The sequence below is a fragment of the Cupressus sempervirens genome, chromosome 9 (genome assembly GCF_028749045.1).
Source record: "Cupressus sempervirens isolate cs-2001-9-10 chromosome 9, ASM2874904v1, whole genome shotgun sequence".
Classification (NCBI taxonomy): Eukaryota; Viridiplantae; Streptophyta; class Pinopsida; order Cupressales; family Cupressaceae; genus Cupressus; species Cupressus sempervirens.
In genome coordinates this window covers 540167106-540181581 of record NC_143126.1, presented here as the reverse complement: position 1 = coordinate 540181581, position 14476 = coordinate 540167106, and the positions used below count along the sequence as shown (strand labels likewise).

At 39.6% G+C, this 14476-nt stretch overlaps 1 protein-coding gene across 4 annotated transcripts in view; it reads right to left on the bottom strand.

Annotated features, from left to right (window-relative positions):
• LOC149539754 (phosphoenolpyruvate phosphatase-like) overlaps positions 1-14476 on the bottom strand; it is a 357723-nt gene that overhangs the window by 269631 nt on the left and 73616 nt on the right. For all 4 annotated transcript variants that reach the window (XM_089800958.1, XM_089800960.1, XM_089800959.1 and 1 more), the window contains one exon: positions 1621-1732. In XM_089800958.1, the coding sequence (XP_089657084.1) occupies positions 1621-1732 (112 nt within the window). The remainder of the gene's footprint in view (positions 1-1620; positions 1733-14476) is intronic.

Below are 14476 nucleotides of genomic sequence, written 5' to 3'. Positions count from 1 at the left end.
TTACAACCTTAGATAGAAGTGTAGTTTGAGGTTTCATTTTGCTCATTACTCACTCCGTAGGTAGGTGGATTCTTTTCTTAAAGTTAAAGAGGAAAGAATATTGATAATACCCTTTCAAAATCTCTCAAGTTCTTGCTTACCTTGAGTTGATCCAAGGAACAATGAGGAGTCGTCTTCCCTTTAAAGTAGGAAAGACTCTGTCTCACACGTCGTGGCTGGTCTACCTATTTTGTGACTAGATTTACCCAAACTGTCGGTTGCAAAATATATACCCAACAAAACAAAGCCAATGCCTCTTTTTGATTGTATATGTGTAAGGTATTAACTGCTTAAGGTAGTCCTAGGAACTGATACTAGTAAATATATTACTTCTGGATTCCGATCAGGCTTTATGTTGTTCAAGCTCTTTAAACTATCTTAATGTAATAATAAAAAGATGCCAAGTCCATAGAAATACACATAGAATAAAATAAAATAAATGAGAACTTTTCTTAAGCCCATTCAGCTTTAAACTAGCATAAATAACTTTGAAATAACACCGAGGACAGAAAATCTAAAATAACTCATTCAGATAGTTTAAAGAAAACCAATAACTCATTCAACTTATTTTTTCTATTCTCTTGCTGTTCATCCTGATGATGGATCATTGTGTGTGATCCGAAACGTTGATGCTAAAAAAATTTACACAATCAAATTCCAGAAAAATTCTAAAATACAGTAACTAAGGCTGCTTCAACTCTTAAACCCTTTGGGGGCTTAAAAGGAAACCACTTATATGTTATGATTACCATTTCTATTTAATTAAACCACAAATTAGTATTAATCAGAAACTATAGCCAAAAAAATATTATTCACAAGTTACATTATAGGTGATCAGGTAGGAATGATAAGGCACATTAGATAAGAGGGATAGACAGTATTTGAACAACATCCCATACCTTCAAAGTCTTAAATGCTTTGGATTGTATATTCTATTAAAAACCTTCCCAATAAGTATAGTGTAGACAACACAACCATGGGCAGATTATCAATTACAATTTCTTTATTGTTATGGGGAATATTTCAGCCAGAGGGTGTCTTAAGACATGTATACTTTGCTTCAGATCAGCAGAACAGGTAAGACTGATTGCCTGACTATATAGTCCAAAGATATTATTGAGGTACAAAAATATATTGGAGATGAGGATATACTTTTTCATCCACGGAAGCCTTCTTCTTGTCCCCTTTTTATGTATATCTATACTAGCCTTGCTATTTCTTTTTCAATCAGGGTGTTTTGGAATGTACCATATTTGTTTATTAGATAGTTTACAGAGTTTCTCTAGCACTCCTTTTCCTATTGTACTATAAGTAATAAGTATGTCCATTAAGTTCCATTTACTTATTTCTATCATTTGAAGATGGTAATTCAATTTTTTTGAGTTTCCATTGGTTTGAAGCTGAGATGATTTAAATTATTGTTGAGGACAGTAACAAATTTCTTGAATCATGTATTTTAAAACATAACCATAGCCATAAGCATAACTAATCTCACTTCTTTCCATTTGAAAGTATCCATCATATCTAAGGAATCAAATTATCAATCACAAGCTAAGTGATTTTAAAATTTCATGAACCCACCTATTACTCCAAATGTGTAAGCAGAATCTGGATCAATAATCGGAGGTGTAAAAAACCAAAATTCACGTGCTGAACTTCCATTTCCAATTTTGTAGTAGTACTTTGTACCATACTGGATCAAAAAAGAAAGAAGTCATCAGATAACCATGTGGACTAATAAATTTAAAGGAAAAAGATAACCAGAAAACTACAATCCACGCCATCCCTGACTACTACTGGCATGGTTATATCCCAGAAACAGCAGTTGGCCATCCAAAAATGTTAAGAGTTGACTAGCCATTATCAGACAGCAGGAATGTTTTAGAAGACCCAAAAAATAATGATATGTGATGTGGCCTCCACCAATGCTGCTACTGGTCACCCTCCTGAACGGGCCTCTTTCCTGGACAAGCTGAAGGAGCTTAATCGAGATCGTAAAGGAGTTCCAAAACCCCCTATGTAATGTCTGCTCTGCTGGTCTGCTTCACTGTTTTTTGTTTGCTAGTTCTGGTTCTGGTTGCTGTTCTTTTTAGTTAGTTTTTGTCTGAATTCACCTCTTGCGAATTCTTTTTGTGTTGTTTGTTGAGACTTGATGTAACTTTAATTGTCAGGTTCAGACCCTATCCCACTTGAATTAATCAGAACAAAAAATAATGAAATCTTGCATCGGCTGTCTTTCAGATATTATGTATTCTGCTCTTCAGAGAAAGAATTTGTTTACATATTTTGTTGGGAAAATGGTGAATGGAGGATTTTGCATTATAGCTGATACCAATAGAATTTACTTACAAAGACACTAACTAAATTAATGTTTCGTACATATTTTAGAAAGAACAAATGATATCATCACAATAAGCCTTTATAGGAATACCCACATAAAGTAGCCAAACAAAATACATGTGATATTAATTCAAATGTTCTGTTAACAGCTCATACAAATAAACAAAAAACAGATATTTCTACAGTTATTCATATCAGAAATGAATTCCCCTGTTAGAGACTAAATGAGGATTCTCTTCACCGTGTATCTTTCCATTCATTGTATGAAATCTTACAAAATATCAAGGTCCCGACTTGAGAGGGAACTATGACCAAGATATTCATAGAATTAGCATAAAATAATAGTATCACATTTCAGTATATAACATTAACAGACGTGCTCTTTCAACATCTTCCTGAAACTGAAATAAGCAATGAATTATGTTAATTTGTATGTCGAATATAATGTGAAGTAGTGAACACTGATGTTATGTAATATGATTATATAATAAATATGGTGAATGCATTTTCATAAGAATTATTGAAATTTCCTCTATTTTTAAAAAAATTCCCTTATTTCTTTAATTGTCATTCCCAACATGCATCTCCACGTTTCCTGCCATCCCTGTCTTGGAAGCACTGTTTAACATAGCATTACAGAAGCAAAAAAAGGATGGGAAATCTGTCACATGAGCCTGTACTATGGGAGGCCATCACAAATTGTGGAGAAAGCAGTCAGAAGATTCAGTTAACTTGAATTTAAATAAATTTTCAGCTATGAAACAGAGTTCACTTCCACCTATAAATTTGATTCGAGAACAAAATTCTATCAAACTCAGAGAGTGAATACAACTGCAATAAAGCAGATTATGCCCAAGTACTGAAAGTAATAGGTAGATGAGTAGCTAAACCACCTCCATGGCTATCTTGTTTATTAGTATCTGGAATCTTCATCTAACGCATCTCTTTTCATCTAACAATTTGTATTCTCCTTTTTGTTACAGCATAATTCAATGGAAAGCAATGTCCTTGTTTATGTGTGTGATATTGTACCTATAACCTGCCTAATTGAAGAATTCCATACAATATTTATATAACTTCTTTTTATTTTCTTACTGTTAAAATATTAATTATTTATGTATTAATTAGTTTCCTCTCTGGGAATACAAAGCCATTTTTCACACAAAAGACATTGTGACTTTACATACACATCATGCATGAATATGGTACACATAGATATGTGAACACAAAATACACATCATGCATGAATATGGTACACACAGATATGAGCACAAAATACTTGAACCATAAGCAATATGTGAACAAAAACTCTTTCTAGAGCTGATTATAAAAGAAAATTATTCAACCAGATATTCAAATTCGGAAACCAAAAAACAAATATCACTTGAAGCATGCAAAAAGTAATGAGAAAGGACCAAAAGGCCTACTAATGGATAGCAGTTGAGAGCTCAAACGACATTGCTGGTAAGAACCTTCTATAAGATGCAAGAAGAGAATATGCTTTATTTGATTCTAGAATTCAAGAGACAAGTAAAGTTTTCAGGACCACTGTCATGAACCTCATCACTTGCAGCATTTTTCATTTATCCTTATTTAAATAAGCAAAACATAGAGAAACAATTATTCTATTTTAATGGTGGTTTTTGCTAGACAATGTAGTGTTCCGGGCTAGCAACGGAGTGATATGCAGATTTGTTACAAAAAATTGGATGCGTATATGCTCTTGCAGGAGATCCGTACAGTGAGAGCAGCTATCTAGAGTAGCTGTACGGTGGAGAAGGTGAAATGGAGAAGCCGTACACCAGTCAAAACAGTCCATACGGTTGCTATTGAAGACTGTATGGCATTTCAGAAGGCTGTACGGTGTTTGTGGAAGACAGTACAGTGAGTCGAAGACCGTACGGTGTCTGGGACAGACCATATGGTGGAATGGTGTAACACACAGCAAGTGTATGGTGTGAAGCTTATATGGACGTACGGTAGGCCGTAAGTAGTCTGGAAAGGAAGAATGTACAAAGGTGGGGTTGGAGGGTGAAGGCCGTACAGCCACGGAAGAGGCAATTACAGGCAATGACAAGAGTGATACGGATGGAAGGAAATGTGCATGCGTGTAATGAATGAATTTAGAGACTAGGATTCATCAATGAGAACCAAATGCAGATAAGCAATAAAGAAAATATACAGAACAAGAGAAGATCGAACCGACACAATAGATATTTGCCAAAAAGATGGTGCTCCAACTTGCCAGATCCGAGCGAGGAGTACAATGTAGTAACGAAATAAGGTGAGGGTTGAGTCCCACCAAAACCGCACGAGCCAAATAGGGAAGATCTTTCACTTCCGAAATGGCGAACAACAGAGAACTCCAACAAAAATTCGCAATACAAAACAAATAATCCAAAAAGCATGCCTAAGACTTCCTACAAGTTGTGCTTAAATACTCGTTGAGAAACCATTTGGAGGGTGTACAAAGATAGCCGACGGCAACACAAACTTCGAACACCAAAAAAAAAAAAAGTGGGACCGAGATAAATTAAATCAATCGGCCAGTTACAAACTTTAATTAAATACATTTATTTTATGACGGGGACATTCCAGTCCTCTCGTCCCAAAATTTGTTTGTCCTCAAGCAAATGCAGTGCTAGATGCTGGAGAATATGCTCGCCTTCCCACGTTGTGTCATCCAACGGTAGTTGTCACCAGCGTACCAAGTACTCCTTCACAGTGCAGGTCCCTAAGGTCTTTTCATGTACTTCGAAAATCTCAGCAGGTTCCAAAATGAGCTTTCCTTCTTCGTTGAGCAGCAAAAGGTCGGTAGCAACTATGGCGTTTTGCCCTGTGGCTTTCTTCAAATTGGAAACATGGAAGACATTATGAATGTGGCTTCCCTCCGGGAGTTCCAGTTCATACACTACCTCACCAATGCAACGAACCACGCGATAGGGGCCATAAAATCGTGGCTTCAATTTTTCCTTTCTTGTTCCCTTTAATGAAGATTGTCCATACAGCTGGAGACGAAGATAGACCAGATCCCCCACTTCGAAACTCCTCTCTATTCGATGCCTGTTGGCGTACATCTTCTGTTGATTTTGTGTGCGCTCTAGGTTCTCTTTCAGGCCCCTCAATATGTCTTGTCCTTCCTAAAGCCAGTCCCTTGCCCTAGGTGTGCGCCTGTCACCCAGAACTGGAGAGGGATTCATACCCATACAAAGCCTTAAATGGTGTCATCCCAATAGACATGTGATATGTGGTATTGTAGCAATATTCCCCCAGATGGATCCATTTTACCCACGCTCATTGTTGTGTCGAGACGTAGTTCCGAAGGTAGCCTTCGAGCCATTTTTTCACAATCTCAGTTTGACTGTCCATTTACGGGTGGTAACTTGTGCTTGGCGTTAATTTTGTCCTTGCCATCCGAAACGATTTTGTCTAGAATATACTAACAAATCTTCCATCCCGATCACTGACAATGTTTCAGGGTAATCCGTGCAAACGAAACACTTCTTTAAAAAATAGATCGGCAACTTGTGCAGCCTGTAGGTTTGAGGGGATGGCGAAGAAATGTGTATACTTTGTTAATCTATCAACCACCACGAAGATAAAATCCTTTTCGTTCACCTTGGGAAGACCTGTTATTAAGTCCATTGATATACTTTCCCACTTATGTTCAGGAATTGGCAAAGGTTGTAGCAGCCCGGTAGGAAGAGTGTGCTCGGACTTGTTCTATTGGCAGACCGTACATTCCCTTACACACTGCAACACGTCCCCTTTAAGTCTTTTCCATGAAAACCCCTCCCAAAGACTTTTGTAAGTTTTGAGGAAACCTAGGTGTCCAGCCAGAGGTGAGTCGTGCATTTCCTTCAAGATCTACTTCAATTTGGTATTTGGTACCAAGTATATCCGATCTTTATAGTAGATGATGTCATCCACCACTCTGTACCGATCATTGTGGGGGTGGCCATCCATTATTTCATAGGCAAATGTATTTTTGGGATATTCCACTAACAAATGTACCTTTCAGTCAGTGGAAATCTGGTCTAGTGAGCAAATGGTGGGTTTCCAGGACAAGGCATCTGCAAACACATTGTTTTTCCCTTTCACATATTGAATATCAAAATCAAAAGCTTGAACTTTGCTTACCCATTTCTATTGCCGTTCGTTCAAGTCTCATTGCTCCAGAAAATATCTCAAGCTATTGTGATCCGTATGGATGATGAACTTGGCACCTACCAAATACTGTCGAAACTTGGTTAGTGCATGTGTGATGGCCAACATTTCTCTGTCGTAGATGGAATATAGGTGTTCTACTGGCGTAAGCTTCCTACTCTCATAAGCGATGGGATGTCTATCTTGCATCAATACCGCTCCAATGCCTTCCCCAGACACATCAAACTCCAAAATGAACAGTTAAGTGAAGTCAAGTAGTATCGGCACGAGACAAGTGCTCATGGCCTCTTTCAGCTTATCAAAGGTAAGTTGTGCCTTTTCGTCCCACTAGAATGACCCCTTCTTCATCAAATCTGTTAAAGGTACGCTGAGCTGAGAGAATCCTTTAACGAACCTCCTATAGTAACTGCATCGTTCAAAGAATCCTCGCAAATCCATGAGTGATTTTGGGGAAGGCCAGTCGAGGATAGCCTGAATCTTCTCCTGATACACTTGAACCCCGTATTTGCTGACAACATGCCCCAAGTACAATATTTTTGTCATACCAAATTCACATTTGGACTACTTGGCGAACAAGGATTGTTCCTCCATGATACTTAGAACTTCATTCAAATGCTTTAGGTGCTCCTCCCATGTCCTGCTATAAATAAGAAGATCATCAAAGAATTCCAACAAATACTTACGCAATTGTTCGTTGAAGATACGATTCATGCATGATTGAAATGTAGCAGGTACATTGGTCAATCCGAACAGCATCACCAAAAACTCACAATGTTCGTAGTGACAACAGAAAGCCGTTTTCTCCACATCTTCCATCATGTGGATCTGATGGTATCCAAAACGGAGATCTATTTTTGAAAAATAGACCGCACCATGCAGTTCATCCAACAGCTCATCGATCCTTGGAATTGGATATCTGTTCTTTATTGTTTTTTTTTTCAACGCGCGGTAGTCCACACACATGCACATCCCGTCCTTTTTGACCAAGACCACAAATGACACGAATGGGCTAGAACTGGGACGGATCCATCCTTTCTCTAGCAATTCCTAAATCATCCTTTCGATCTCATTTTTGAATTTCTTGGGATGGCAGTACGGTGTGGTTATGACCGGTTTTGACCATTATTCCAACTCGATAGTGTGTTCAAACCCCCGATGAGGTAGTATGCCAAGAGGAATATCTATGAAAACCTTTTCATGTCTACTTAAAATATCTTGGAGCTCATCATCTTCTGGGGGTGTTCTTTGCCCTTTTATAGGTTTTGCCGAGATAAAACAATGTGCAACCCACACAACATCATCGTGCCGAAAGATTGTCTCCATCCGATTCGCGGAAACTTCCTTCGGACCTTCATTTGCCATTCCTCAGAGGACAACCTTCTTCTCGTCAACCACAAAAGTGAAGTCCATCCGTTTGAAACTCTGGGTGTATTCATCAAGGGTCTCCATCCACTGTATGCCCAAAGTAACTTCCATGTCAGCCAGGTCCACTATGAAGAAGTCCTCAGTCACCGTGTGATTCACCATTGTGATGCTCAGTTGAGAAACAAGGTGCGTGTAGGGAAGGAAAGTCCCTCTGGCAACCTTGACCTAAAAGCCTGTGTGTGCCTCTGTAGGGAGACTTCTCTGTCTTACCAAGGATGAGTTGATGAAATTTATAGTAGCACCACTATCCAACATCACCGTAACCCTTTGTCTCCGTAACCCTTTGTCTTTGAAGGGTACCTCATACATGAAAAATTGCACACCTCAGGCTGCCAACCAATGCAATGGCTCCTCCGCGATATACCAAAGCAGCAATTCTCTCCGTATGGTTCAGACTGATGTTTGTGTCATGGTGGGGTTGGTTATCTTCAGTCGGCATTTCTTCCTATTCGTCTAATCACTCCTGTAATAAATATTAACTTTAAATAATTTAATAAATACATCATAAAGTGGCTTTAATAATGTTTTTAAATTTTAAAGTTCAAAAGTCACTTTATATTAAATATTTATTGCCTTAGAAACTTACGATAATATAATAATTCAATTAGTTGATTGAACAGTTTCAGAACTGGTCAAAATGGAACATTACATAGACCTAGTGTAAACTCAGCTTCAATTCTGAGTTCTACAAGCATCCCACAAAACATATATCTAGATAGCAGTGTTAGGCAGACTCGTTAGAATATGTGGATAGAAAGCTGTGGATGCCTACATTAAAGATTTTTAAACCATTCCCATGTAGGGATCACTGGTACAAGTCCACTGAAATATATTGCAAAAGTCAGTGCTGATAAAAACCAGACTAAAGTGACTAATAAATACTTCTTGGGAGAACAGGACTGGCCCTACAGCACTAACTCACACATTAACTTTAGGTTAGGATATGAACTCCAAATCAAAGTAAGCAAGATGAAAGCTACTTCAATTTTATTTGATAAGAGTGAAATATACACTACGAGAAATGCAAAAAAAAATTCTTTGAGCAGAGTTCAGCTACTATGCACTTGAAGTACAATGTAACATATGAGAAATAGGAGTTTCAAATACAAAGAGCATCAGGATAAAGATATGTTTCTGCCACTAAGGTGTTTACTGTGAGCTTTTCAAAGAAAAGAGACTGTTGGTTGGAAAATACATCTCCTATTTGTTACAACTTGATAAAATGGCTTAGTGGTCTAAATCTCTTATTAAATTCATCAATAAGACGTGTTTTAGCAACAAGGAACTTACATCTCTCTAGAAAACATGCACTAGCAGCCACTTCATAGTAACTTTACAGATATTACTTTTATAGATAAGCATTTCTTGTAATGTTCCCAATGCCACACTTAAGTTTTCCACCACACATCACATGCCACTATAACTGAGGGCAAAGTACCCGAAGGACACACTCAAAGGAAGCACCCGAGGAAAAGCACCTGAGAGAGCACCTTAGGGAAAGCACTTGATAGAGAGAACCTTCACACCGAATAGAGCCTCGTCAATGGGCACAATGTTTACTGCATAGGGTAAGAAGTTCAACACATGTATAACACGATTCGATTCAGAACAGGTACTTTATTCATGTATGCACTTCCAGATTACAATCCGATTACAATGACTACAATGATCTCTGATGATTCCAAAGTCCATCTCGGACGTATACATATACCTTTCCGAAGGGGTGACTCAAGCATCACGCGCCCCTTCAGATAGTATTCTACCCGTCGGCTACATTATACATTTACCAACAACACACAACAGGGGCAAACAAAAACTCAATAGCAAATAGAGCCTCGACAACAACAAAAGCCTTAGCAAACAGAACCTTAGCAACAAGTAGAGCCTTGATGGATAGAACCTTGGCAGTGAGCAAAGCCAGCGGAGAGAACCTTTGTGGCAAACATAGCCTCAATGGCAAAAAAAGCCTCGGCGGAGAAAAGCACAGCGATAGATAGAGCCTTGGGGACAACCAAACCCTTCACGGATAGAGCCTCGGGGGAGAGAACATAAGAGGAGGAAACCTCAAGGACATAGCCTCAGCAATAGAGAGAGCCCCGACAAAGAGAGCCTCTATGGAAAACATAGCCTCAAAGGCAAACAAAGCCTAGGTGAAGAAAAGCACAGTGGAAGACAGAGCCTTGGGGATAGGTAGAGCCTCGGAGGAGTGAACCTTTGCGGAGAGAAACTTGGCGAATAGGGCATCAACAGACATAGCCTCGATGACAAAGAGAGCCCCAACAAAGAGAGCTTCAACGGCCAGTAGAGCCTCGGGGTAAGCAGAGCCTCAATGGACATAGCTTCTTGCACATAACAAAGGGCTTCATACTCAAAAAACTAAAGGCCTGACTCATGAAACAGAGTACTAGTAGAGCTTATGTCGCCTTGATTTGTCCATGTTGTCATCGCAAGATCCGACAACACACATCAGATTTCTCAAGGGTAAACACCTGTATGAAGCACCCAAGCGCAACGCTCGAGGGAAAGTACCCGAGGGAAAACTGCTAGAAGGAAAACGCCCAAGGACAACGCCCGAGGGAGAGTACCTAAGGGGAAACACCCAAGCACAACCCATGGGGGAAAGCACCCGAGGGAGAACACCTAAGGGAAACACTCAAGGGAAAGCTCTAATACCACTATAATGTTGTTGTGCAGTCGATAGTAAGGATTTGTCCCCGCTCAGTAAATTTGGTTATAGCCCGATGGAAAAATGGCAATGGAGGCATATACTAGGAGTGTTTGTGTGTTGTAAAGATGGTGTACTATGTGGGCAGAGAGGAGGGACCGTATGAAAGAGACCGTACAAGTGCAATGTGACGGGGTCAGAGGAGTATGAATGACAATGATAATGAGCCTACAATGAAGGAAGGTATTGTTAACGGTGGGTCAGGATATTGTTGTATAGTGTTGATGTAATGGCCCTTACCAATAGGCCACTAATAACCACTAATATTGAACTGTGAAATTTCGTCAAACACTTGGCATGCTAACTAAATACATTGCTGAAAGTAAAATGCTGAATAAAGGAAATTGTTGTGCAATAAATCTACTCAAATAACTGATGTAAAATAGTGCCAATACATTCATTCAATGATAACCAAATGCTTTTACATATGATATGCGATTTTCATCTCTAGCTATTACAACTTGGCACATTACAACAAACCCTTAAACCCTTATTGGCTAAATGCAACTGAGAATTTCTTGCAAGTAAAAACTGAAATGAAACAACTTGGATTGAGCAAATGCTGGAGACTGAATGCTGAAGATGAAATAATGAAAAATGCAACTCCAAATTGCCCTCCAATTTGCTGACCGTACGGCTTGCAGGTACAACCATGCATGTACGGACTAGTACGGCTCCTAGCAAAAATAAATGTTGGGCTGAAAGGTGCCGAAAATGATATGGAAATAATCACCAAGCTCCAAGGAAAATTCTTTTAGAAAATAGAAATCAAACTCTCAGCCAATAGTGAGATATGAGCAAAAATGTATGTCCAGGCTGAAAATCTAACCCTGCTGAAAATGCCCAAATAAGCTCAACTTGAAGTAGTTGAATACCACTTCCAAAGTGCAACCCTTCAAAGGATATTTCACCTCCTCAGTTATGCAAATCCTTAGGAGACTCCTTTCCCAAAGATCAAATAACAATCTACAAACCAAGATGGCACCACAAATGCTCAAAGAGAAAAGTAGTGTAAACTCAAAACATTGGATGTCCAAATGAGAGGCCAAGCACCCTATTTATTCACTTTTCTAAGAAGCCTCTAAAAACTTCTAGAAGGATCCATATAATATTCTTATGAAAAGTAACTATATAAAATAAAAAGTGCAAATATTTTGGCCCCGCATAACACATAAAATAAAAATATAATAAACTCCATCTCTTCAAGAGCAAATAAGACCATCCAATCCCCAAATAATCATCAGAATGACTCTCACCAAAAAATCTACCTACGAGAGTCCATGATAGGCAAATCCACTGAAAAATAACATGTCACTTAAAAGGGGACATGACAGTCCGCCCCTCCTAAAATTGCTTGCCTTCAAGCAATCTCAAAGCTGGATGTTGCAAAATATCTTCTCCCTCCCATGTGGCATCCTCCTCGTGTAAATCTCTCCACCTCACCAAATACTCTCTAATAGTCCTCCTACGAAGCTGTCTCTCTCTGCTGTCAATGATGCACTCGGGAACAAGAACCAATTTCCCTTCATCATCCAATGGAGGAAGAACTGTTGAAGGCACAACATGTTGACCCAACGCCTTCTTAAGCTGTGACACATGGAAAACATTGTGCACCCTGTTGTCTGTTGGAGGCTCAAGCTCATAGGCCATCTCACGAATCCGCCTGATAATCCTGAAAGGGCCATACTATCTAGGCTTAAGCTTCTCGGACCCCCTTTTCCTAAGAGTAGACTATCGGCAAGGCTGCAGCATGAGGTAAACCATGTCACCAACCTCAAAACTACTCTCTGTCCTCTTCTGATCTGCATATTGCTTATGTTGATTCTATCCTATAGCAATATTATCTCTGAGAGCGTCAACAATTTCCTTGCTCTCCTGAAGCAAATCCCCAGCATGAGGAACTCTAACATCACTCATAAGCAAATCAACAAAGCTCAGTGCATTATAGCCATATAGTGCTCTTAAAGGAGTCATCTGAATAAACATGTGATAGGTAGTATTGTAGCAGTACTCACATAAATAAATCCATCTAATCCATGTTTTCTGTTGACCAGCCACGTAGTTCCTCAAATATCCCTCCACCCATTTATTTACTATCTCTGTCTGCCCATCAGTTTGTGGGTGGTAACTGGTGCTAGGTGTGAACTCAGTGCCACATAAACGAAAAACATCCTGCCAAAAATAACTCAAGAACCTGCTGTCCCTATCACTCACTATGCTCTAAGGTATCCCATGTAGTCTGAAAATCTCCCTGAAAAAGACTTAAACCACTTGCGTTGCCATGTAAGTAGTAGTGATGGGAAAGAAGTGTGCATACTTCGTCAACCTATCTACCACCACATAGATGCAATCTCGCCATTCGGCCTTAGGCAAGCTCGTAATGAAATCCACAGAAATACACTCCCACTTCCTGTAAGGAATGGGAAATGGCTATAGGAGCCCTACTGGAAAGGTGTACTCTTGTTTGTTCTGCTGACAAACAGGGCACTCTATAACATACTGCAACACATCTGCCTTGAGCCCCTTCCATGTGAACTGCTCCCGTACCTGCCTATACGTTTTGAAGTATCTAGGATGTCCAGCTGTAGGTGAGTCATGAGGTGCTCTCATAACAATACGCTTCACCTTCAATCCTGGGACTAAGAATATCCTATCCTTGTAGATAATCAAATCATCCACAAGTGTATACCTGGTATCGACAATTGTCCCATCAACAATTCCGGATGCCCATGAATCTCTAGCATACTCAACAATGATCAAGTGCCTCCAATCCTCTGATATCTGAATCATAGCACTAAGATGTGGTCTACGTGACAATGCATCTGCTACCACATTCTGAGTCCCTTTCACATAGGAGATGTCAAAATCATAAGCCTGTAGTTTACTAACCCACTTTTGTTGCCTATCATTGAGATCTCTCTATCCAAGGAAATGTCTCAAACTATTGTGGTCAGATTTAATGCAAACCTTACCACCCACCAGATACTGCATGAATTTAGCCAATGCATGCATAATAGCCAACATCTCCTTGTCATATATACTAAATGATCTCTCTGGCCCATGGAGCTTCCTGCTCTCAAATGCAATGGGGTGCTTGACCTGCATCAGAACAGCACCTATACCCTCTCCAGATGCATCACACTGAAGCTCAAATGGCTTCGAGAAGTCAGGTAATGCTAACACAGGGCAGGTAGTCATGATCTCCTCGAATCTCTCAAAACAAGCCTGTGCCTCAGGTGTCCAAACAAAGGCTCCCTTCATCAACAAATCTGTCATAGGAGCTACATGACATGAATACCCACTGACAAATCTGTAGTAAAAACCACACAACACAAGAAACCCTCTCAACTGTGTCAGGTTCTCTTGAGGAGGCCAATCCACAATAGCACAGATCTTATTAGGATCCATCCTTACTCCCTCTACACTAATGATGTGACCCAAATACAATAGCTCTGTCATGCCCAACTCCCATTTGGACTCCTTGGCGTACAAGGACTCCGACTGCAGGATCCTCAAAACCGTCTCCAAGTGCTCCATGTGCTCCTGCCAAGACCAACTGTAAATCAAAATATCATCAAAGAAGACTAACACATACTTCTGCAACTAGTGACAGAAGACCTTGTTCATGGTGGACTGAAAAGTAGCCAGCGCATTGGTCAGCCCAAATGGCATGACCACAAACTCAAAGTGCCCACAATGACATCTGAAGGCAGTCTTCTCAATATCCTTCTCTCTAACTCTGATCTGATGGTAGCCGGATCTCAAATCAATCTTCGTGAA